The sequence below is a fragment of the Gavia stellata genome, chromosome 1 (assembly GCF_030936135.1).
Source record: "Gavia stellata isolate bGavSte3 chromosome 1, bGavSte3.hap2, whole genome shotgun sequence".
NCBI classification, from domain to species: Eukaryota; Metazoa; Chordata; class Aves; order Gaviiformes; family Gaviidae; genus Gavia; species Gavia stellata.
In genome coordinates, this window is record NC_082594.1 from 23800631 (window position 1) to 23825332 (window position 24702).

Consider the following 24702-nt stretch of genomic DNA (forward strand, 5'->3'; position numbering starts at 1 on the left):
AAGTACTACCCAGGAACATCGAAGTCTTCCTACCCAGGAAAATTCCCCCCTAAGTAGGTTGATACATGCCATTAATGCTTTGGTGCTAGTAGAAAATGCATGTTATCTGTATCTTTTTTCTGCTTGTTCTAACTTTTGGCCAACCACTGGTGATCCCAGGGGCATTGGAAGACATTGGAATGTAGATGTATCCTTGGCAAAAGTGCCATCAATTCTTGGTATTACTTTGACAGCTCTACAGTGCCTGGGCATTGTTGCGGTGTGGAGGAATATTCTGCTGGGCAATGAGGGGCAGAAGTGGCCCTTGGACCTGTATTCGTCCATCTGCTCTCTAAGAGTGTATGATTCTCTGCCACACAAATAACTGAAGTAAAACCGTGCTCCTGTTTTACTTCATGTGCTTTTTGCTTAGTATAGTAAGTAGCGTTTTTCCTAAAGCACTCATCCTATGTCTAACTTGGCTTGCATTGAAGACAACACTTCAGTTGCCTTCACTGGGATCAAATACAGCGTTTCTTACAAATTCAGCCTTCAGTAACAGTTCATTTCAGTAAATTTACTGAACACAGGATTTTAAATAATCTGTTGCTTGGATACAGCTACTTATTTTCTCTCACAAAATGAACCTGCTGAGATGAATTTAAGTGCTTAATTGATATGTAGTATGTCCTTCTTAACTTGTGTGAGCAAGTAGATCTTCCAAAAGTGCTATGTGTACTTGCTTGCCTTCAAGCATACCTCAGGTGTTAAGAAGCAGCCCTTCCTACAACTAATTGATAGGCTTCAGTAATTATACAGTAAGATCAGGTTACTCTGATCTGATCTGTTAGAAATCTTCATTTGGATGTCTAGGAGAAGCATATAGCAGATATGTTTCTCTCTTCTCAGTTAGAGAAGCAAACATTTCCCCAGTACGTAGTCCTACTGCCTCTGATCCTCAGGGTACTTAGGAGACACTTCAGCAGGGTACTTGTGACGTGGGATGTTTCTTGTCACTGTAATCAGAGCCATACACCGAATGAGGAAAGTTTGCAGGGAAGATTTGATCATGAATGACCTTGGACAATTCAGCTCCAAGGTGTGCCAAGAGATGGCCCTTTCAGAAGGTGGATACACAGTGGTCTCTCAGGCCCATTTTAAAATTATCTTGGCAAGATAACGTTACGTTACACTTTCTGACAAAATTATGGTTGATCAGCAAAATACTATGCTGTCTTCACTCTATACTCTGTCAGGATTTAATTAGCCAGCTATACAAATGATCAGCTAGCCAAGCAGCTGTACAATACACCGGTGGTAGGCAAAGCTACCACCAACATACAGTGAAATTTTATTGCATAATTAAATGCTCATCTTGCCTGGTAGAGGTGTAACATTTCACAAGAGCCCAAATAAAATGTGTTATGTGATCCAAAGTGTGGCGCAGTCAGCAAATTGTTTGCAACTTCCACTAACACATACAGCAATTTTACGTTGTGGTGAAATTTTCACCTTGCCCAATGAGGCTTGTAACACTTCAGTAGGGAGCAGCGTGTAACTCCACTCAAGCAAGAAATCCATTTAACTGGATCCTAAAATGTGTATTTTAATTGGTGAGGTGAGATGAATAAGTTAGTATTGATACAAGGAGGTGCATCAGCAGAAGGCTGTATTTCTACTATCTATTATGTATGAAGGACACTGAAGATGAATCCGTGCCACAAAAATTAATCTAGATTTCAAAAACTGAGTCATCAAAAAGAGTAAAACATGCCAAAGGAAGGAGCTTCAATTCCATGTGAATATACAAATTAGATTATCAGTTTTGTTTGTTTATACTGAGTTAATTACAGAAGTGCCACAAAGCTTGATTGCTTCTACCACATTGTTGCACACTGGCAGATACAGGGTCTGATCCACACAAACCAGTGCAGAAATACTATGAAATATTGTTCTTTTGCCTTCTGTCAAATGAAGAATTGTAGATATTTACAGTGGAAGAACAAAATGAAGGATAAATATTTATTCATGTAAACATAACTTTTATCTGACTAACTTAAGTAAAATACTTCTCTTCTCTTTCTCTTTCCAATTTGACTTTCATCAGCTTTACTCTTCAAATACTTTTTGATTAATGGATGTGGGACTAAATTTTGGGAAGTTCTTAGGAAAAAATTGCAACCTGTCTAAAAATAAAAACTAGAGCCAAATTGTCAGATCCAAATGAAGAACACGCAAGTTGCCAAGATATAACAAGGTATTACATGTCAGCAGAGCCCTACGTATTGTCCGCGGTCATGCTCTAACACTTGCCAGAGGCAAAACATCTCCACTTCTCTTAAATCTACTTTGTTGCAGGTGAGGCTAAGCTGAATGACCTCCTTTGCTGAGAGCTGGGAGCACACATAGCCCGGCTCGGCGGATGCTGCTTGGCTGCGGGTCCAGCTGCGCGGGGGAGCAGGGGAGGGCCTGGAGGCCAGGCCAGGCCTGGTCTCCTGATCCCTTGCCCTGTTCTTCACACTGTGGCTGTGGTTTGGTCCTCTCTAACTCTCTCAAGAGAAGCTGCTACAGTAAACCTGAGTGGTGTCAGGATGACCCAGCCTACACCTCTTGGCCAGCTTTTATTTAGCAGCATAGATAACAGCCTGATAGACCAAGCCTCAACTAAAGGCCATGTCTGCAAGGGCGTCCTGCCATCAGTAGGGTCCCCAGTGCTGCCCTAGCAGTGCAACTGCCAGTTGAGTTAGGAAAGCATAGCCTGAAGAGGTGATGCTTCCCTCCGCCCTGCCAGAAACAACACCTCTGTGTTTTGCATGCCTGGATCAGCTGGAAGTGCAGGATCCAGCCTCTGGCTGCAGGAACCATGACGGGCAGCTGGAGGTGAAGAAGGAGCCTGCCAGTGCATCTGCACAGAGGTGCTTTTGCAGCTCTTCCGGCAATGGTCGGCTTTGCAGGGTTCCAGTGCTTCAGCTGCCCCAACAGCTATCTGCATGGCCAGATCCGAGGGGCCAAAACCATCCTACAGCAGGTGTTGTACGAGAAAGGTGCTTGGCTTTAGGACTGGAGGGCATGCGGAGAAGGATGGACATGCAGCAAACTCTTACAAAAGCCATGACTGATCACATAGCTGTCATGAATCATCAATGATGGCAGCAAACTCCCTCCAGGGCAATGAAGGGGCTGTCTCAGAGGTAGTCATCTGCAGTGCAGAGACCCGAAGCCATCTAAAGCTCGGAGAGCTGGCTCCTGTGCTGACAGGTACTGCAGATTTGGCTCCTTACTTTGGTGGAAGTTATTAAGCTCAAAATTCAAAATTCAGGTTTCAGTTTTGAATGCTCAGACTTCTGAAAAATCAGCTTTTATTAAGGCATGTGTGCATGCACAAACCTCCTCTAAAACAAGTGTGTCTCGGGGGATTATTGCTCAAACACCTTTGTCTGAGCCAAAAAAATGCAATGGGAAACATTCTTCGAGATAAGTAAGCTACGTTTAAGCATTGTGTGAACATCAATCCTTAAGCCTCTTCTTCTTCTGGATGAAAAAGAAACCTGTCATCAGCTTGTCCCTGACCTATTGCACATTTGGCCTTGTGTATCAGGAAATACCAGGCACTGACTCTCAGCAAAGACAAAAAAACAAATTAGCCAGCTAGTAATGTCGTCTACTATCATAACATCATAATAGCATGGTAACCCCTCAGGACTAATGATCACACTGTACCGCTTGGTCAATAGCATCTTGGTCAATAGCATAATTTCAGCTTGAGCTGCAGAGCTGTACATCCAATGGTGTCTCTTGATAATTACACTGTGAAACATTATATTGAAATGTACAGTGTTGGACTTTCAAACCTTAACCCTTAAAATAGTGAAATAAAAAGCTCAGCTGACAGGCTGTGTATCTTGTAATCACTCTGTAAAAATTACTTACCACTTTGCAGGTAAAAATTGGAAATAGAGAGTGGACATTAATTGAAGGATGGGCAAACGTTCCAATTTAGTGAAAAGTGTGACTTGCTGGTTTTTGTTTTAATCATCACCTGATTATTCACAGTAGTTTAGGTATTTTCCTTATCAGATCATTACCCATGGCAGTGATCTTAAGTTTCATTTTTTGCTTGTATTCGTGCTTGAAAACTGGGGCACAGAAGTGCAGCCTAGTAAAACCCAGAGGAATAATACAGCCCAATGTTTTGCAGGTGAAAAAAGTCATTCTAGCCCCATTCATCATCAGGTTTTCCTGCTCATTTTCTCGGTCTGTCTCTGCTATTCCTTTGCTGTGTGAGTTTGGAGAGCAGCTCAACTCCTTCATTATCTGTAAAGCTCATTGAGTTCTGTGACTGGAAGGTGCTTTAGAAATGCTAAGTGGGCTCGCTGCTGCAACAACTAGACATACCTTTGTTGTCATTAAACATGGCGTCAAGTAGTGTCTAAGGATCTTTAAGATGGACAGGGCTTGCTATTACGCTGGGTAAAGGTTTGTGCTTCAGTGAATAGTCACGATGCCAGCACATTCCCAGTGTCTCCGTGGGGTTACAGCTGCGGTGGGGAGCTAACAGGTCCAAGCCTGCTGCCAGCGCGGCAAACACTTGACCTGCTATGAAGAGCTGGAAACTCACTCCATATTGACAGGCTTCACATAGCAGCCCACGAGACAGCTGCACTCATGCTTTAATACCCTTTTGGGGTCTGTTTCTTAGCAAAACAGAGACCCATAGGCATAGTCAGACAAGCTATTTTTCTAGAAAGCACCCAAGTTCTCCAACAGAAGACGACTTTATTGCCCTGGAGTGTAGGCAGGGAAATCTGTGGCTGTGGGGCTCCAGAACGCAGCCCTTCCTACCGCTATCTCATCTCAGAGGAAGACCTGCCCATACAACATGGCTTAATTAATTTCTCGTCAAATGCAGAATTCCCCCCCCACACATGCTCCTGCTGGTTTTGCAGTTGTATGTAATATTATACCATATTTACATGACCTTTTGTAAATTTTGTAAATAATTCCAGAAAAGGAACACGTACAAGAGACACAAACTCCTAGTGACACATAGAAGACAGCCTTCCTCTTCTGAGGGTGAGGAGCCCCCAAAATGAGCTGTTGCAGGGCAGGGCCAGATGGTGAAAAGGACGGTCGCAGATATAGAGAGAGAGTGGCTCAAGCCGTCTAGGAGCCAGTGGGATTTTGGTCATGGTTTTCTTTGAACACGCAGCCTACAATATGTTACCAGCCCTGACTTCTGCATGTCTTTGCTGGCATAACAGTGTAGGGCATGAGTGGGTGCAGCTGAGACTCTCCAAAGTACTTGCAAGTCTTCAAACACCTTTTCTTCTTCCCTGTATTTTTTCGCAAGCAGAAGAGTAGGATTCCCTGGCGCTCATAGTAAGGAGATGATAAAAGTGAGGCTGAAGGCCTTTAGCTTCAGCAGATTGTTAATAGTCTGTTAAATACTCTACTGCAAAGTCAGCAGTGTTGCTCTTCATAGAGCACAGAGTCTGCAAAAATACAGGTTGTTTTACGTAGGAGCACCCAAATGACTTGTCAGGTGCTTCAAAGGCAGGCAAGGAGTCTCCCCTGGTTTAGATAAAATGCAAAAGTAGAGGAGTAGGAGGGAGGAGGTGCAATACAACAGAGGATGTGATCACCTGGAAACTGTTCACACACTGCACATCTGGTGTTTCTGTGCAGGCTTTTACTGAAAAATAAGAACTGGTATTCTAGGAGGGCAGGTGCTACTGACTCACCCGCTGCAGATAATAGTGGAAGGCATTATCTCATGATGGACTGACAAGTACCATCTGATGAATAATCTTTCTGATTTTCCTTCAAGAAGTGAATTCCTCCGAGTAAATGAAAATTTTCCTTTTAGATCATGAGGAATATGCATTTTCCTGGATCTTTAATTTCATTTCTTTGAATGCTATTTGAAAAGAAAAGTGGAATCCAGCACCATGTGTAGCAAGGTGGAGTTCACCTTGCCCTGCTTCTGGGGAACTAGACGCTGCCCTAGTGATATCCATGGAAGCACCAAACATTTGCTTTTTGGGTCGTATTATACATGCACGTATTGTTGTACCCCACTGTCTCTTTCTGAACTCCATCTCCGAGTGAACAGCAAAGTGGGAGATATTGTCTCTTCTGTTAAACATTGACCTTATCGCAGCAAATCCTGGATATATTGATATTATTATTGTGGTCAGTTGACCTTGGCTGGCTGCCAGACACTCACCCAGCCGCTCTCTCACTGCCCCTCCTGAACAGGATGGGGAAGAAAATAAGATTAAAAACCTCATGGATAGAGACAGGGAGATCACTTACCAATTACTGTCACATGATAAACAGACTCAACTTGGGAAAATTTATTTAATGTATTTCCAACTAAAATAGAGTTGAACGGTGAGAAACAAAACCAAAAGAACTAAAACAGCTTTCCCCCCACGCCTTTTTCCCAGGCTCAACTTCACTTCTTCCTTCCCAACTCCTCTACCTCCTCCACCCCACCTCCCCACCGAGCAGCACAGGGGGGATGGCGAATGGGGGCTGCCGTCAGTCCGTAACAGTTCCTCTCTACCGCTTCTTCCTCTTCACACTTTTCCCTGCTCTAGCATGGGTCATTCCCACAGGCTGCAGTCCCTCAGGATAAACCTGCTCCTGCGTGGGCTCCTCTCCTGGGGCCATAGCTCCTGCCAGGAGCCTGCTCCTGCAAGGACTCTCCCCGGGCTGCAGCTTCCTCCAGGGCATGTCCACCTGCTCTGGTGTGGGGTCCTCCACGGGCTGCAGTGTGGATATCTGCTCCATCATGGTCCTCTCCACACGATGCAGGGAAATACCTGCTTCACCATGGTCTTCTCCAGTGGTTGCACAGAACACCTCCTCCCCCTCCTTCTTCTCTGACCCTGGTGCTTGCTGGGATGTTTCTCACACTTCTTTCCTCACTCCTTATTGCAGGGTAGTGTTTTGCCCTTTCTTAAATACATTTTCCCAGAGGTGCCTCCAGCTTGGCTGATGGTCCCAGCTGTGTCCTGCAGTGAGCCTGTTGGAGCTGGCTGGAACCGTCTGGAACTGGCTATGTCTGGCATGGGGCATCCCCGGCCTCTCCTGATGCAGGCTGCCCCTGCAGCCCCCCAACATCTTGCAACAGACACCCAGTACAGCAATGCAGCTTGTCTCCCTGAGTCCATTTCTTATTAAAAGATCAAAAGCTGAACTGCTATTTTCCTTTGCTTTTTTTCTCCTGAAGGGGTTTGTCCAGCCACAACACGAGGTGCACGGCCGGCTCTCTCCAGGCACCGGCCATTTCTGGTTCAGGGGACCTGATGAGGCTGTGTTTGTCAGCTTTCCCACCTGCTCATTTCTGTAACTAGCAGACCTCTTGTAGAAGTGTTTGTAGCTGGAAGCACTTCATCTTCAATACCTAGAAAAGCTTGGATATTAGGAAAAACTTCTTCACTGAAAGGGTTGTCAGACACTGGAACAGGCTGCCCAGGGAGGTGGTAGGGTCACCATCCCTGGAGGTATTTAAAAGACATATGGATGAGGTGTTTAGGGACATGGTTTAGTGGTGGACTTGGCAGTGTTAGGTTTACAGTTGGACTTGATGATCTTAAAGGTCTTTTCCAACCTAAACGATTCTATGATTCTAAGAGGTTATGTAACCCTGCTGGACACCTCATTCTTCAAGGTGGGAATTGCTTCTGTTCGGCCAGATTCGTGAGTTGAAACATTCTCCATATAATAGATTTCACAACCGAGAGTAAAGGGTTTCAATTAAAATGCACTTGAACGGCATTTCTCTGCAAATAATAGGAATAATTTCCTCTTCAAGGTTAGTGTTTCTACAATTGAAACTTTTAAACAAATAGCCGAGGAAAGAAAACATTTTCTACATGTGGTGCTACCCAAACTGACTGGCTGAGCACATATCTGAGACCACTTCAGCAGTAACTTCAGGAGCATGATGCAGATGGACAAAGGTGGACACACATGCTGTAACATCCCCCTGACACCAGCTGCAGAGGAGACCAGACCAGGCTGGGCTAGACATTCTGCTGACCTGACTTTACTGAAGTCAGCAGTGTTTTGTCAGCAGATAATTCAGCACATAATCTTAAATGATTGTTACACAGGTGAAAAATCCATGTTGTTTGGATACAAGACAATGACCTGATGTGCTGAGGAGTTGTTACGTGCACAGCAGTGTAAAGACAACACATGCTTCAGGTTTTCCTGTTCCTGCATAATGTACAGTAGACTGTTTTGTTTGAATTTTTAATGTGGCTTATTATTTGAACAAAGGTCAAATGTGTTTGTAGAAGTTCATGTATAGTGCAGATATGTACTTGAAATTAAGACCTATATGCAAGCAGCCTTAAAGACATAGCAAAACTTAACGCTCTTTTGTCAGAGCCAAAAGGTATATTCCTCCTTTATCAGAAAAGAGGATTTTCTTTTCCAACCTGCACTTTTTTTCTAGTGGATTTTTAGTAAGAAAGGCAAAAAAAAAATCTCTCCTTTACTTGCACACATTTAAAAAGCCTACATCTTAAAAATCCTGGAGAGTTGGACATGCCAATTATTAAGATAATGTTATCATTTTCCTGCAGGCCGTACCTAAACAGTATTGTACTGTATCTAACTATAGCTCTTTTCTGAAATCCTACATATTTCTTGCCACTATCTCCACTCATTTTTTCAAACAAAATGTTCGTCCTTGTGCAAATGTTCAAGTCCACACGTGTTGTAATCTTTTGCTCCTCTTAGGCTTTCTACTCAATAGATAAAGAAGACACTCCAACTTTGCTTTTTTAAATCTTAAGAAAAAATTGATTTCCTTATATCTTCAAGGAGACTAGGATGTCATTATTCCCTAGATGGCAAATGCAGGAGGAAACAAAACCCATCAGAGATTTTGAAAGAGGTCAATATAAACTGGAAACCTTGGCAACCTAAGATTCATTGTGAGAATATGATTGAAGTGGATGTAAGAGTTAAGGCAGACTTTTTTTTCTTTTTTATGTCTTATTCAAATGTCTGAGTGTGGTCTGAAGGACTGTTTGTAGGAAATACCTCCTGGGTAGGAGAATCTGGTGCCTTGCACCACTGAGCCCTGCTATTCCCCCTTACTCTGACAACCAGCAACTCCCAAGTGTTAGGGTGAGTGTGTAGGGTGGCTCCTGTAGCAGCTACAAAAATAGCCAAAAATAACTCATCCACCTGGATATTTAGAAATTCCTTAGTTTCTTTATGAGCCTTGCAGCCAGATACCTTTATGAACCTAGCCCAAAAGCAGGTGTTAAGTTCCTGTTGGAATCAGACTCCAGCAGCTGCCAAGACTCAGCACTTAAGTTGCTGGGAACTCTTTATTTCTACATAACCATTTGTACTGGAGAAAGTCCACATAACTTAGCCCAAGCTGCAATCAGAATATGTCTTTGTAGATCATAATTGCTGATACAAGCTCACTCCGTATGCCACAGTTCACATACATTTTTTATAAACTTATAATTAGAGCAATTCTGGTCTCCTGCAGGTTCCAGCTTTGGAAATGAAGAGCAAACCACTCCTAAGGCATCTGCACCTTCTAAAGACGTCCCCAAGGGAGGGGGCAAGAGCACGACTCAGGTATCGAGCAGCACAGCGACTCCACGCAGGAGCTTACTTCCAGCGCCGAAAACTGCCACAGGACCTGCTGGTAAGAGCTCCAAACTTGTGTACTTGAAACATCATCTGCATTAGGCCAAGAAATGCAGAAACCTTATTATCATGATATTTTACTGCTTACTCATTTAATTTTCATGCCATTCTTGGGCACATTGCCAACGTGCTGATTTGGACTCTATTTTCTGTAGTCTCTTTGAAACACAGGCAACAACACAACTATAATCTCATTTTCTGAAGTGTGTCTGGAGTTGAACGCATTTAGTGTCCCTAACTACACATGCCAGAGATTGAATGTATATATTATTAGTTCTCACCAAACAGCTTTTTGAAAACATTGCATTGCTTTAGAGACCAAAACATTCCTTTGAGCAGATAATTCATTCTTAGTTATGCTTGCAAGGATGAGAATACTGCCCTCTAAGTTTAAGCAATTTGTGGTGCTTTCACTCAGAGAGGGAGAAGGAAACAAGTAAATAAAGCAATAAAAACTAGTCTTGTTTCCAAATTGTTTCCTTACCTAAGCCCTCCTTCAGCTCGATCCAGCTCTGTCTCAAATCAGCCAGGAATAATTCGTAGCATCTCACACAGAAAAGTTTACAGTTTTCTGCCAAATGGTTTTTTTGTTGAAAAACATGTGCATCTCTCCACCATCCCCTGCTCACGCTTGTTTCATGCTGCCCCTTCCCTAGCCTGGCACTTGGACATGGTGTATGAACTCCAGGTTTGCCTTGGCAAGGGTGTAGGTGTGTATTTTCTTGGGTAGGACTCACTGCTTTTAAGAGAATAAGGAGCGATTCATGCTGCCTGCCCTTGAGGGTTGCTAACACTGGCCCATCTGCCTGCCTGCTCAGTGGGGAGAGATGAGGGGTACCCATGACAGTGAACATATATTACAAACTCAGCGCTGGCAATGTAGAGACTTGAGTTTGGGTGTAATGGATGAGTTAGAGCTGTTCATTGTGACTTGCAAGCAGGGTCAATATGATTATGGGTCATAATTATAAAATAATCACAGCATCACAGAATCACTATGGTTGGAAAAGACCTGTAAGATCATCAAGTCCAACTATCAATCCAACACCACCATGCCCATTAAACCATATCCCACAATGCCACGTCCACACATTCCTTGAACACCTCCAGTGAGGGTGACTCCACCACCTCCCTGGACAGCTTGTTCCAGTGTTTCACCACTCTCTCAGTAAAGAAATTTTTCCTAATACCCAGCCTGAACCTCTCCTGGCACAAATTGAGGCCATTTCCTCTTGTCCTGTCACTCGTCACTTGGGAGAAGAGACCAACACCCACCTCTGTGCCACCCCCTTTCAGGTAGTTGCAGAGACCGATGAGGTCTCCCCTCAGCCTCCTCTTCTGCAGACTGAACAACCCCAGTTCCCTCAGCCGCTCCTCATCAGACTTGTGCTCCAGACCCCTCACCAGCTTCGTCGCCCTTCTCTGGACACGCTCCAGCACCTCAATGTCCTTCTTGTAGTGAGGGGCCCAAAACTGAACACAGGATTCGAGGTGCGGCCTCGCCAGCGCCGAGTACAGAGGCACGATCACCGCCCTGCTCCTGCTGGCCACACTGTTTCTGATACAAGCCAGGATGCCGTTGGCCTTCTTGGCCACCTGGGCACACTGCTGGCTCATATTCAGCCGGCTGTCAATCAACACCCCAGGGTCCTTTTCTGCGGGGGAGCTTTCCAGCCACTCGTCCCCAAGCCTGTAGCATTGCATGGGGTTGTTGTGGCCAAAGTGCAGGACCCGGCACTTGGTCTTGTTAAACCTCATACAATTGACCTCAGCCCATCGATCCAGCGTGTCCAGATCCCTCTGCAAAGCCTTCCTACCCTCGAGCAGATCAACACTCCCGCCCAACTTGGTGTCGTCTGCAAACTTGCTGAGGGAGTACTCAGTCCCCTCATCCAGATCATCAATAAAGACATTAAACAAGACCGGTCCCAAAACTGAGCCCTGGGGGACTCCACTTGTGACTGGCTGACAACTGGGTAAGTTTAAAAGCATGGCTGTAGACACCTTCTCCCCTGGTTACAGATGACATCTCCTCACCCCAGGTGGCTTCAAGCACTTTCCTACCCACTTAGTGGACAATGTTCCCCTACCCTGTTCCAGCTCCTCTTTGTCCCATTGCCTTTCTGTCTAACTTGGCCCCAGCACTTACCTTTCTGCACTGTCGTGGCCCCTGGACGTCCATTGGCCAGGATCTCAGAGTCCCCTGAGGAGCCCCATCAAAGGCATGGAAGTTCGTCAGGGCCCAAGAGACGCTCCTGTAATCACAGCAAGCTCTTGCACACCACAGTCTATATGTGTCTCCATGTTCATTCCTGCTTCCTTATGCCACAGGAGATCCTCCAAGCCCTTCAAGGGAAAGGAACATTAGTGATCATTTAAAAACAACAGACATTTTTAAAGCTGTAATTGGAGGAACTTACTGGTGAGAAGCCTGTGCCTGAACTGGTCATTGAACTCTTGCATGCGGCTACTGAGGTCAAAATTGCATCTTGTAATGTGGAGGGGAAGGAAGAATATGGTTTTGAGATTTATGTTCCTGGAAAGCACTTCATAGATCACTAACACAATGGGGTGCACAAGGTGTAACATAGTATTTTAGTGACTGAAACATACTCCACTGTGTTTGTATGACAGTAGTGAAATATGAATTTATTTGACTTAAACAGTACCTGGATTTGTTCCACAAATGATCTGACACAAAGCTACTCTCTACTACAGCATGTTTTTCAGAGAGCTTTTCTATTGCTACTAGTAAGCTGGAACCTTGGAGCTTCGAGAACCTAGACGTGCCTGAATCTTTCTTTACTCCCACAGTTTTCATGGCTCTATGCATTTTCTTCATGAATCTTTCTGTGCTTTTCCACTGCCTTGTTGTTCTCCCATTTCTATTGTTGCCTCTGTCCTAAGAGTCTCCTTAGGTTTGATTTTTAACTTTTAAATGCTTTTCTACTTCTGTCCCTAAAATATTGTAGCTTCATATCTGCCTGTTTAGAGAGAACATTATGCAGAAAGGCAGATCAGACTTTTTCCACTCAGTTTTGAATAGGCCACTTCATGGTCTTGAGTAAAGGGTTGTGTATGTCTCTACAGAATAGTAAGGACTAAAAAAAGAGAGAGCTTTAATAAGAGTATAGAAATTCCATCAAGTTCAGATTAGATCTAACAGTTTAGATTCCAAAATAAAGAATTTTGCATAAGTCACCAGCCTTATCCAGTCTGGCTGTTATTCAACAGAGTGTTACATGTCTATGTAAGTCCCACTGGGTTTGATAACACACACTGCAAATGAAGCTGGGAAGGAAAAATAAGTACAAGATATGAGACAAAGACTTTATGCATTACTAGTTCTGGTCACCCAATTTCAAGATAGATAAACCTGGTGTGGTGGGTTGACCTCGGCTGGACGCCAGGTGCCCACTAAGCCTCTCTATCATGCCCCCTCCTCAACTGAACAGGGGGAGAAGAATATGACGAAAGGCTCGTGGGTCGAGATAATGACAGGGAGAGATCACTCACCAATTACCATCATGGGCAAAACAGACTTGACTTGGGGAAATTAATTTAATTTATTGCCAAACAAATCAGAGTGAGGTATTGAGAAATAAAATCAAATCTTAAAACACCTTCCCCCCACCCCTCCCTTCTTCCCAGGCTCAACTTCACTCCTGATTTCTCTACATCCTCGCCCCGGGCGGTGCAGGGGAGACGGGGAATGGCGGTTGTAGTCAGTTCCTCACATGTTGTCTTTGCTGCTTCTTCCTCCTCACTCTCTTCCCCTACTCCAGCGTGGGCTCCCACCACAGTCCTCCACAAACTTCTCCAACATGAGTCCTTCCCATGGAGTCACAAGCCCTGCCAGAAAACCTGCTCCAGTGTGGGCTCCTCTCTCCACAGAGTCACAGGTCCTGCCAGGAGTCTGCTCCAGCGCGGGCTTCCCACTGGGTCACAGCCTCCTTTGGGTGCATCCGCCTGCTCCAGTGTGGGGCCCTCCATGGGCTGCAGTGGATATCTGCTCCACCGTGGACCTCCATGGGCTGCAGGGGCACAGCCTGCCTCACCATGGTCTTCACCAGGGGCTGCCGGGGAATATCTGCTCCAGTGCCTGGATCACCTCCTCCCCCTCCTTCTTCACTGACCTTGGTGTCTGCAGAGTTGTTTCTCTCACATATTCTCATTTCTCTCTTCTCTGGCTGCTGTTGCACAACAGTTTTTTCCCCTTCTTAAATATGTTAATAGAGAGGTGCTACCGCTGTCTCTGATGGTCTTGGCCTTGGCCAGCGAAGGGTCCGTCTTGGAGCCGGCTGGCTTTGGCTCTACTGGACGTGGGGGGAAGCTTCTGGCATCTTCTCACAGAAGCCACCCCTGTAGCCCCACCACTGCCCAAACCTTGCCACGCAAACCCAACATACCTGGTTAACTTAACACTTGTGAAAAAGGACTTACTGCTATAATCAGTGGCTTGGAGAATCGGGCAGGGAAGATGAAGATGAAACCATTCGCCTTATGTAGTCCAGCTATGTGAAAGTCAAGGGAGGAGGATGTGGTCTTTTCTCCCACACTGTCAGGAGTGACTGTCTCTTACTGTCAAAAAACTGTTTACTTCCATCATCTGCATTCACTAACTGGGGAACGGACCAATCTGTCAACAGAATATATGGATAAAAAGTGGTACCATTTTTTTGTTTTGTTTTCAAGTTTTCTTCCTTTTTTTTTCTTTCTTTTCTTTTGAGCTTTCTTTCCTCTCTTCCGCTCCCTAACTAGATTATATCATTTCAGGCTACAGCAGTATTTGATTAGTATCAGATTGGCCCCTAGATATTTTCAGCAAAAGCCTTTCTATTCCAGTTAGTGGCATTGGCATGATAAGCTTTAAAGGGCTATTTCAAGTTTCTGTAGAGGAGCTTTTCTGGCCTCTGGGGTTCTTTTGTCACAGGCAAGAAAACTGTTAGAAATCCTGGGTCTTTTACTGCTTGTGCAGCCTCACACAACTGAGTCCTTGCCAGGGAGATTTTGGTATTGGAGCATTGCAATGAGCTGGAACCATGGTGTTTGATAAATGTAGACATGAAAAATCTACCGTAGGCAGGATTAATTGAATGGTTCAGGCTGTCACCTCTGAGTTTGCCCAGGTTCCAAATCCCAGACCCACACAGGAGAGAAGAAATTACAACTTAATGCAAAAAAATATTGATCAAGCAATAGGTTTCCAGACAGAGGATAATGTTTGTGATCACATCAGGGCATAAACACTGAAGGGAGGAAGAATTATTGAGGCTGGTGGAAAGCTAAAGTTGACTTTTAATTTAGGTTTTTAGTCTATGAAATTATTTAATCTATGAAACGAAAGACTTTTTTTTTTGTTGAATTTTACTACCTCTGGAGACAAAGCTGAAAAATAAAAGTGCATACAGAATTTGGATCGTTATGAGAAATTCTGCCTTTTTTTTTCCTTCCAAACAACCTTCATTTGCTCATTGTCCTGAGGTTGTCAGTAGATGTTTTCTATGTCATTAGTCAGTCTTGGCATAGTTTCCTTCAGAGGGTCTTTGCATGACCCTCCAGTAACCTTGGGCATGTCTGCTTCCATGGGGGCACACAAATGGAAACTCCTTGCCTGTGCTTCAAGCTGGCCATAAGTGAACTTGTGGGTTGAGAGCCATAAAGAGCTGTTGATGTCACGCTGTGTCTGAGTTAACAGGCCCAGTGGAGACAGAGCAGCATAGCTTCTGAATTGGATTTACTTCCCTCCAGGCTGTGTAGAGTGTGGTGTTCAGTCCTTGTGTCTGTGGGTGCATGGGTGAATACAGATGTGCCCTATGCAGGAAGTGCAGTGTTCAGGCTCACACCGGAGAGCAGTTTTGTTCTTCCCATTGCAAGGCCATTACTCTGACTTTGCTGTTGTTTCCTAAGCTTTGTCGCAGCCAGGAAGCTGTCAGTGTGCAGAACAGGAGGCAGGTTTCAAGCCAGCAGCCCACCATGGCCTTTGCATGCCAGGGGTGTGATGGGGATTGCCCATATGCTTGCTTATGCAAGTCGCAGTAGCAGAGAGCCAGGAGGGATGCTGCCGGAACGTGTTAGATCCATCACAACTGGAAAAGAGTTGAAATGACTCTCCCCCACTCTGGAGGTCAGGGGCTCCAGTCACCTGCCCAGCCTCCTCCCAGCAAGGTACTGTTTGTACCAGCAAAGACTGGATGCAGCAGTGTATGGAGCTCATTGCCACCACCTCACTGAATTTATAGTCTTGATAGGGAGACTCAGTCAGGGGAGGTAAAACTTGCCTGTTTTGTTCTGGAAGGAAACTGAACATGTAAAGTAGGGGTACCTGGCTGTGTTATACAAACAGTCAGACACAGATCCTGAACAAGGACAGCTGGCAAGTTTGGGAAGTTGCTGTTATTCTACATGACTGACAGAAGCAAAAAACCCTATGTTAGTCCAATGGTCTGGTTTACTTTTTATACGAGCCAAGGTAGCAGCAGATGTATCTGTGGTCAAGTCATGATTTTTTTTTATTAGAATGGTGTTATGGTTCCTCACAATGCTAAATATCTGATGGAAGCGAAGGCTGAAATAAATCAAAGCAAAGATAAGGATAAGGGTTTTTAGCAAGTCTAATCCTGCCTGTCTTGCTATAATATATGAATGCTGTCTGTAGATCCCAACGTGATAGGGAGCCCTATAGAATGTAAAATCTTCTAAGTATCTTTTGGACAGTTTTGCACATCTTTTAAATGATGAAGCAAAAAGCCATCTTTTTAAAATTGAACTCTTTATTAAATCAGAAGGAAGATCCAGTGAAGCAAGTGGAGAAAAGGCAGTGAAGTGTTCGTGTTGCTTTGGGCTTTCTGATTCCAGGTAAACAAAGACATCTAATAAAAGCCCTTTAAAATTGTGTCAGATACCATATTTTAAACATGGCAGAGAAAGTACATGGGTGTGCTGAAAAGGCCAGTCTCCAAAAGGATGTCCTGCAGCAGATAGAGGATGTAAAAGTTGAAAGTCTGCACGTACAGACACTGTAAAAGGTCTGCTTGTAGTACTGTTGCAAAGTGGAAAGAACCATCATTGGCACAGGCTACCAGTCTATGCTGGGCAAGTCTGGCATTATTGCTGGACGTCACAGGGCAGGAGGTGGATAACAATAAGGGAGCAGAGAAGTAAAATTAGTGTTTCAAAAATGATTGGAGGTATACTAAAAATTAATCCACCCCCCCACCCACCTTGGGTCCCTGACACTGGCATGTCATAAAGATGATGAATGTCATGCTTGGGGAGGCAGCTAGACTCATCACTGCAACAGCAACACCAACGAAACCTTCGCTAGTACTCCAAACTGAAGGGATGCAAAGTTTTGAAAACAGTGGAATGCGTGCATTTCTATTATTCTTCCAAACTATCACATAATGGCAATTGCGTGCACAGACATACCAAAGGACAGAAGAGCATGGTGGGGCACACATTTATCCTTCATCTCAGCCCAGTTTCTCCATAGCTAAGCTGGCAGCAGCCCAGCCCCACCGTGAAGTCACGGTTGGAAGGAATGAAAACACCACAATTTCCTCTTCCTTTTTCACCCCATGGCAGAAGACAAGACACTGCACAGAGGCTGTGACCAAGGAGAGAGGGATGATCTCCGCCATGGGTGGAAGCTATCAGCTGGGGGTGAGAGATGTGCATCTTCATACCATGTACCCCTCCTTGTGGGCGGGGGGAAATGCCTACCTCCAGCAGGAGGGCCTTACAACACAAACCAAGACCATCTTGCAAGTGAGGCATATTTTTCCATAAGAAAAAGTGGATCAATAACATGACATTAGGGGTGAATTTTGCATTTGAGGAAGCAGTCACCAGCCTCGTTCCATCAAAGTCAGAAGGCCAGGCTGTCCCATGAGCAGTGCTACTGAAATCAGCCATATAGTAAAACTTCTGAAAAGTAGGGAAACCACAATGATGCCTTCTATATGTTCTGTGTATTTGGAGAATGATATGACAGATATTCTATGTATAATACTCCTAGCAATCACCTAGTAGTAATTGCTATAGGGTTTGATGTTGCATATATGTTTATAAACACATACTACATCTGTCCAACCTCCTGGGCAAGACATCACAGTTACTAAAGTGCTTAGAGAACTCCACAGTTACAGCTAACATGCACAGACGCTACATGTATTGTATACAGCATCTTCTACGAAAGTAAAACAGGGAGAAAGTATTTCGCAAAGAAGATGGCAGTCATTTAAATATAAAGACTATTCCTGAAAGAGTGGAATATGAGGTGATGTGCAGCTCACAACTCACAACTGTGCCCAGTTTTGGGAATCCTAGGACAAGAACAATGTGACACACTGGAGTGAGAGCAGCAGAGGGCCACCAAGATGGTCAAGGGACTGGGGCACACGACAGGAAAGGTCAGGAGGAGAGGCTGGGAGAGCTGGGATTGTTCAGAGAAGGCAAAGGGATATCTTATCGCAGTCTTCAGTTATCTAACTGGAAGATATAGAGAGAACAAAGCCAGGCACTTCTCAGAGGTGCCCAGTGACAGGGCAAGAGACACCAAACACAAGCTGGAACACAGAAAAGTCTCATTGTTTGACCACCTATGAAGGTGGTTTTCTAGTTTGACCCACTCTGAGCAAGAGGCTGGACCAGAGGACTTCAGAGGTCCTTCTGTCAAAGCTGATTATGCAATTTGGTGTGCTAGGAACATCTTAGGCCCACAGGTGAATAAATGTGCAACCACAGGCACAGCAACCAGTGTGTTGGTTTGTAGTGCTGTGGTCTCTTTTGCACAGTCAGGAGGAGTAACTCATGAGCAGAAACGTCTGTCTAAAAGGTAGGTCTGCGCTAGGGAGCTGAATGCATGGCTACCACAAAAGCTACCGGACTTGCATGCAATTCAGGAAAAAATGAAAGTATCGCTCAATCATTGTGTGTAAGGATTTCGGAAGTGGTTTACATCTGACCAGCTCTGCATAGTTTTTATTCTCTTCATGTAATACAGCTTCTTCTATGGTCTCATCCCTGTCCTCTAAACGCTGGTGTGTTTTGAAACTTTGGTTCACCTTCAGGATACTGATGCAGCTCTGGGCTCCCTTGTTTGTGTCTGCAGTCCTGACCCAAACTCCTGAGCATCAGGTTGCTGCTTGTTGCAGACCTCGGCTCTCTCCACCAGGCTGGACTTGCCACCCAATGGTCTATGAAATTAGAGAACTGAAGGATTTTATATTTTCTATTCCTTGTTGTGGGATTTGGGGGAGGTGGGGGGGTGGGTGTTACAGCATACCTATTTCAGCTTGGTTATTATTCTTATTTAATGGTTATCTCACAGACAAGTGACTGTTATTCCCCATAAGAAATCTCGTAATTTGTGTGCAATGACAGTAGCAATAAAGAATTCATTTGAGCAGCTTGTTTCTACTTGGCCCATTAAATTAAAGACAATCAAAAGCATTGTTCAAAAACTAACCCAGTCAATTCCTGTGCTTCTACAAGTACCAGTAAATCATATGTAACAGGGTAGGCTGTTAAATACAATCAGTCAAGATGAAAAATAGGAGGCTGGTGTTATCACAGCTCTCACCAGCAAGCTTGCAGTGTAACATGTGCTGCTTTTAATCAGCTTCTGCAAAATCCAAACACCACCACCTCAGCAAGAGGGAAAGGGATGAGCTAAGGTCAGCTGAGGGGGGGAAAGTGAGCACCAGTGCATTTGCAGGGATGGAGAGAGCAGAGTCTGCTGCCGCTGTATTCCCCTTTGCAAACACTTTCTATTAAAAGCTGAATAGTGAATACGTGGTGAGTCACATTCACGTTGTTCCTGTACTGAACATAGGGATATGCAGCACTATGCTGCAGGTGAAAGTGAGATGTCCAACTGCAAGTCTTCCAACCTCTTTCCTGGGAACCACTCTGAAACATGCGGTAGCACAACTTTGTGAGGAAGCAATAATAAAGTGCCATGGGAACCATGTCAAATGACAGGAAGAGAAGGAGTAGTTGTTTTAATTCTGCAACTAACATTGGATGTTCTGAGTTACCCTGAGATTTTCATTCATTCCAAAGAATGGTTCATTTTGTCAGGTTTATTTTTTCCTTTAGATTTTTTAAAACCAGATAAAGACACTTTTCTTTTTCATATAAAAAGAAAACAATCACTTTCAGATGAGTCAATGAAATAATCCTTCTCCTTCTTTTTTTCTTATCAGATTGACTTTAAATTTGAAACAAACACAAAGGGAAAAGCACTAACGTTAGCAGTTTCTACTTCAACAAATACGTAGTCTTTCTTCTGCATCTACTTATTTATTCAGTCTTTCAGTGTCTCATAGATCAGAGGAAGTAGAGAGTCCCTAGAGAGAATTAGATTGCTCTTATTCTACAGAATCCATCATGTTTCCAGCTTTGCTCATTTTGTCTCAAACAATGCGTGCATGGATGTGTCATTACTCACCAAGGACATGACTTGTCGTGGGTATCAGGGGGAAAGGCAGAAGAAAGCTTGAAGTGGCTCTCTGTGTCTGTGAGCGACTGGGAACACTTCCTTGGGGTTTTTTTTAAACTTGCAGACTGCTTTAGTTAACTTATAAAATATGCCTGAGAACAGCTGGAATCGAACTGAATGCAGCCAGTCCCATTGAATTGTTAATGTTGTCTGCAGCATGTTAGGATTTGTTTTGGAATAAGTACCCAGTGCGTAATTTGTTAGCATGTCTTCAGTCTGAAGTGTGAAAGCAAATTGAAGCCTATCCCACTGTACTGGCTATTAAAGACTCAGAAAGGTACAGGCAATGCAAGTGCTGATTCTGCAGCAGCTCTTGAGAAGACGTCTCAGATAAGGTGTATTTAGCTCTGGTTCCTAGGCTAGCATTCAGCAATGATGGGGGAATGGAGAAGTGGCTTTGATCGCCTGCCATTTTTCCAAGTGATTGCTGAATGATTTAACATGTCTGGAGTGTTTTGCCTTGTATTTCTAATGATTTTGCCTTTGCTCCTTCTGTTCAGTTTGAAGCAGGCTGTGTATGTTAATTAGGAAATGTAAATACCTTTACAGAACTGTGCATTTGGATGCATTTTTCAAAAGCCAATGCTATAACCACACCCGTAGAAAACATGAGCAAGTATTTATTCTCACAGTTGTAGCCTTAAATATCCGTTTCTGTATAAGTATAGCTTCTAAAAGAGAGGAAATGTTGGGAGATTTGTAAACTTAAATGGAATGTAAATTCATATAAAAATTAGTAGTCTGTGGCTTTGATTCCTGGCTACCGGAAACACAACTTCTCCCTTCATGAGCTTCGGTAGTAGAGGGGGTTGGCAGAGCCTTGGAAGCTGTTCCTGGAAGTCTGGAAGTTAGTGGTGGTTCCTGCTCTTCCAGGAGCCTTTTGCTGGGAGGCTCAGAGCTAAGAGCCTTGATTATGCAGCCAGCAGGAGTAAAGCTAATGTACGGGCATTTAGCACAGAGGTAATTGGAGTTCCGTATTTCCAGCCTGTGGGCAATAACACTAAGAGTTTGAAGTAAATTTCATTCCAGGTCAGAGTTAATATATGTTTTAAAAGACAAATTTAGAACAAAACTAAAACAGTGTGCAGGTTCAAGAAATATACACCTGTGGTTCTTAATTTCCTTTTATAATTGTATTTTACATATTTTTTATTATTTTATGATTGTACTCACAACACCTTTTGACATTTCAAAATACATATGACAGTCAAAGTATTATTAGAGGTTTTACATGTATTCAGGACCATAATAATGACTGAAATGTTTGTCTTGTTTCCTGAGTTACCCTGGAGCATCAAACTTTGTATGTACATTATAACCTTTGAGTTACTTCTACTACACTCTGAGGTAGAAAAGATCAAACTGTATAACCTCCTGCTGTGCCATACCCTGCAGTACAGCAATACGCTGCTCATCATGCCAATGCTCTCCTACAGATTTTTTTAAACCTGAAATTCTAAATTTCTGTGAAATCACAAATTCGGAGTCCAAACTCTTGTCATTTAAAAAAGAATTTTCCCTGCAGGAACTTCTCTTGAAATCAACATGTTTTCTGAATGTTTCTCTTTTAACTAACTAACAGCTGTTGTTTCAAAAGAGAAGAGAAAGAACAAACCCCATTTTTAGAAAAACATTCAGCACAAGCTCTTATCTGAGGTCTGATGCCAGGGACAGATCTTCCCCTAAGATTTCCCTGTGGATGACCAGCTTAGCAGAACGATAATGGTTTACTTCTGTAGACTATCCTTTCTTTGGCCTGCTGCGTGCTTCCTAAATTCCTCTCTGCTAAGGAGGGCAACAGAGAGGCCAGCAGGACCCTTCTCCTTATGAAGGAGAAGTTGAATATTCGCTCGCTACACGTGCCCCTCTCCCTGGCCCCTTCCCAGCAGGGCTGTGTTGTGTGCTGGCTCTTCCCTTGCTACACAACCACTCCTTGCTTACCTGGCTGTTGCATTGCCACCCCTACCAGACCTTAGGGGCTTTCCTAGTCTTCTAAACTGAAGGAGGGTGGTTATCCCGAGGGCCGAGGCCAATTGTATGAGGTTCAACAAGGCCAAGTGCCGGGTCCTGCACTTGGGTCACAACAACCTCAGGCAACGCTACAGGCTTGGGGACAAGTGGCTGGAAAGCTGCCCGGCAGAAAAGGACCTGGGGGTGTTGATTGACAGACGGCTGAATATGAGCCAGCAGTGTGCCCAGGTGGCCAAGAAGGCCAACGGCATCCTGGCCTGTATCAGAAATAGTGTGGCCAGCAGGAGTAGGGAGGTGATCGTGCCCCTGTACTCGGCGCTGGTGAGGCCACACCTCAAATCCTGTGTTCAGTTTTGGGCCCCTCACTACCAGAAGGACATTGAGGTGCTGGAGCGTGTCCAGAGAAGGGCGACGAAGCTGGTGAGGGGTCTGGAGCACAAGTCTGATGAAGAGCGGCTGAGGGAACTGGGGTTGTTCAGCCTGGAGAAGAGGAGGCTGAGGGGAGACCTCATCGGTCTCTGCAACTACCTGAAAGGGGGTGGCACAGAGGTGGGTGTTGGTCTCTTCTCCCAAGTGACGAGTGACAGGACAAGAGGAAATGGCCTCAATTTGCGCCAGGAGAGGTTCAGACTGGATATTAGGAAAAATTTCTTTACTGAGAGAGTGGTGAAATGCTGGAACAGGCTGCCCAGGGAAGTGGTGGAGTCACCCTCACTGGAGGCGTTCAAGGAACGCGTGGACGTGGCATTGTGGGATATGGTTTAATGGGCATGGTGGTGTTGGATTGATGGTTGGACTTGATGATCTTACAGGTCTTTTCCAACCTTAGTGATTCTGTGATTGTGTGATCCTCCTTTCCCCCCCTTGTTATTAATCTTACTCTTCTGTTCTTGCCAAGATATCTATTTGTACCTTTGCTCGCAACCTGCTTCAGGCTCTCCTGATCTCTCACCTTCCAGGGCCAACATCTCCCATGCAGCCGTCCCTGATGGGCACTGCCGTCTGCACCCACGTGCAACTCTCACTGCTCTCCACAGACCTTGCCTTGCCCTGTGTGGAACGGTGATGCTCACTGGGCTTCTTTGCTTCTTTGCTCTCATATTCTTTCAACTGATCTCTAACTGGGGAATTGTTCCTTGCTTTGTGCTTAAGGTTAAGAGGCTGAACTAATTTCCCAGGTGTTCCTCATTGAAAATGTCTCAAAAACAAAAGTAGTTAAGTATTTATATGCCCCTTGTTACAGCTGAAAGCATAAGGAAAACACACTTTCCCTATCATGGTCTGAGCTTGACATTTGCCATAGCAAAATTTACAGAGGAGCTTGGTATATGGCCCATTTATGCATTGTATTTTTATTTTGAAAACAACAGAAGAACCAAGGCCTCATTGCCATGAAAAAGTAATGCTCAAGTCTCTGACCATATAAACTATACCTTATAAATCAAGTTCTGGTTTTGTCTCACAGCTCCCATCTCAGATTGCTTTCACTTGGTCCTTAGCAATGAAATGGCACCATAAACTTCCTTTATGTCCTGCTCTGTAGTAATTACGGTGTAGTAGGCGGCAGACACCGGAAATTTATATCCTCAGTCACTTCACTGTGAAAAGTATTGATCACAAATGAAAATCGTAGCCTCAACATGTCTAATTTACAAACAACAGAGAAAATGGTGATGGACCAAAGTAAAGGTATGAAGAAGAGCTCAGTCTTTACCAGCCCCTGATGACTGATGGTGTGATTTGCCTATGAACAAAGGGAGGGTGTCAAAGAGGGTCTTAGACTTTCTCCTTTGCCATCCTCCAGCAAATAGTTGGACACAGGGCTTATGCATGTGCTCTTTGCAGAAGCACTCTGCAAGCGAATGCTGAGAGACGGTGCTAGAAAATATGAAGCTCAGCTTCTGGTGCGTGGCAAATGCTGCATCCGCAGCTCACTGCTTACAAGTCATGATGCAGACAGAAGTGGAAGGGTGAATGATGCATCAAAAATAAGCCTGATGCTGCAACTGTGACTAGCTGTGGCTTTGGAGAGGGTGGAAAACTAGTCATCCAGTAAATGTCCCTGAAGATTATGATCCCCATAAAAAATTATCACTTTTCTACACTGTTGAAATAGCCAGATCACATTTGCATTAAGCAAAATGGAAGATAGAGCTACCTTTTGGACTGCCACTGTCTTTAAGCACCACCAAGAAAATATGATTTTGTTTTCCTGCTTCAGATACTTCAGATTCTGTGGGGCATTTTCCTACAAGACATCTGTAAACATACTCATGAGAGACGTGAAAGTTAATAAGGCAAACATTTTTTCCTTTATGACAAGAGGTTTGCCTTAAATCTCTCTTTTTGCTCTGTAGCCAGGGGCTGTGACACAGTCCTGCAGGCTAAAATACAACACCCAACAAACACTAACGGTAAAAAAAGAAAGCAAACAGGAAAATACATGAATGTCTTAGGGATTTGCTTTTTCTTACTCTTCCTTCTTACTTCCTTGGTGAGTGTTTTCTGCATGAAATCCTGTGGCTGTGACTGTCACACCATGGACAAACCAGCAG

At 44.2% G+C, this 24702-nt stretch overlaps 1 protein-coding gene across 1 annotated transcript in view; it reads left to right on the forward strand.

Moving 5' to 3' along the window:
* MTUS2 (microtubule associated scaffold protein 2) overlaps positions 1 to 24702 on the forward strand; it is a 200925-nt gene that overhangs the window by 109784 nt on the left and 66439 nt on the right. The window contains exon 4 of the mRNA XM_059835946.1: positions 9506 to 9667. Coding sequence (XP_059691929.1) covers positions 9506 to 9667 — 162 coding nt within the window. The remainder of the gene's footprint in view (positions 1 to 9505; positions 9668 to 24702) is intronic.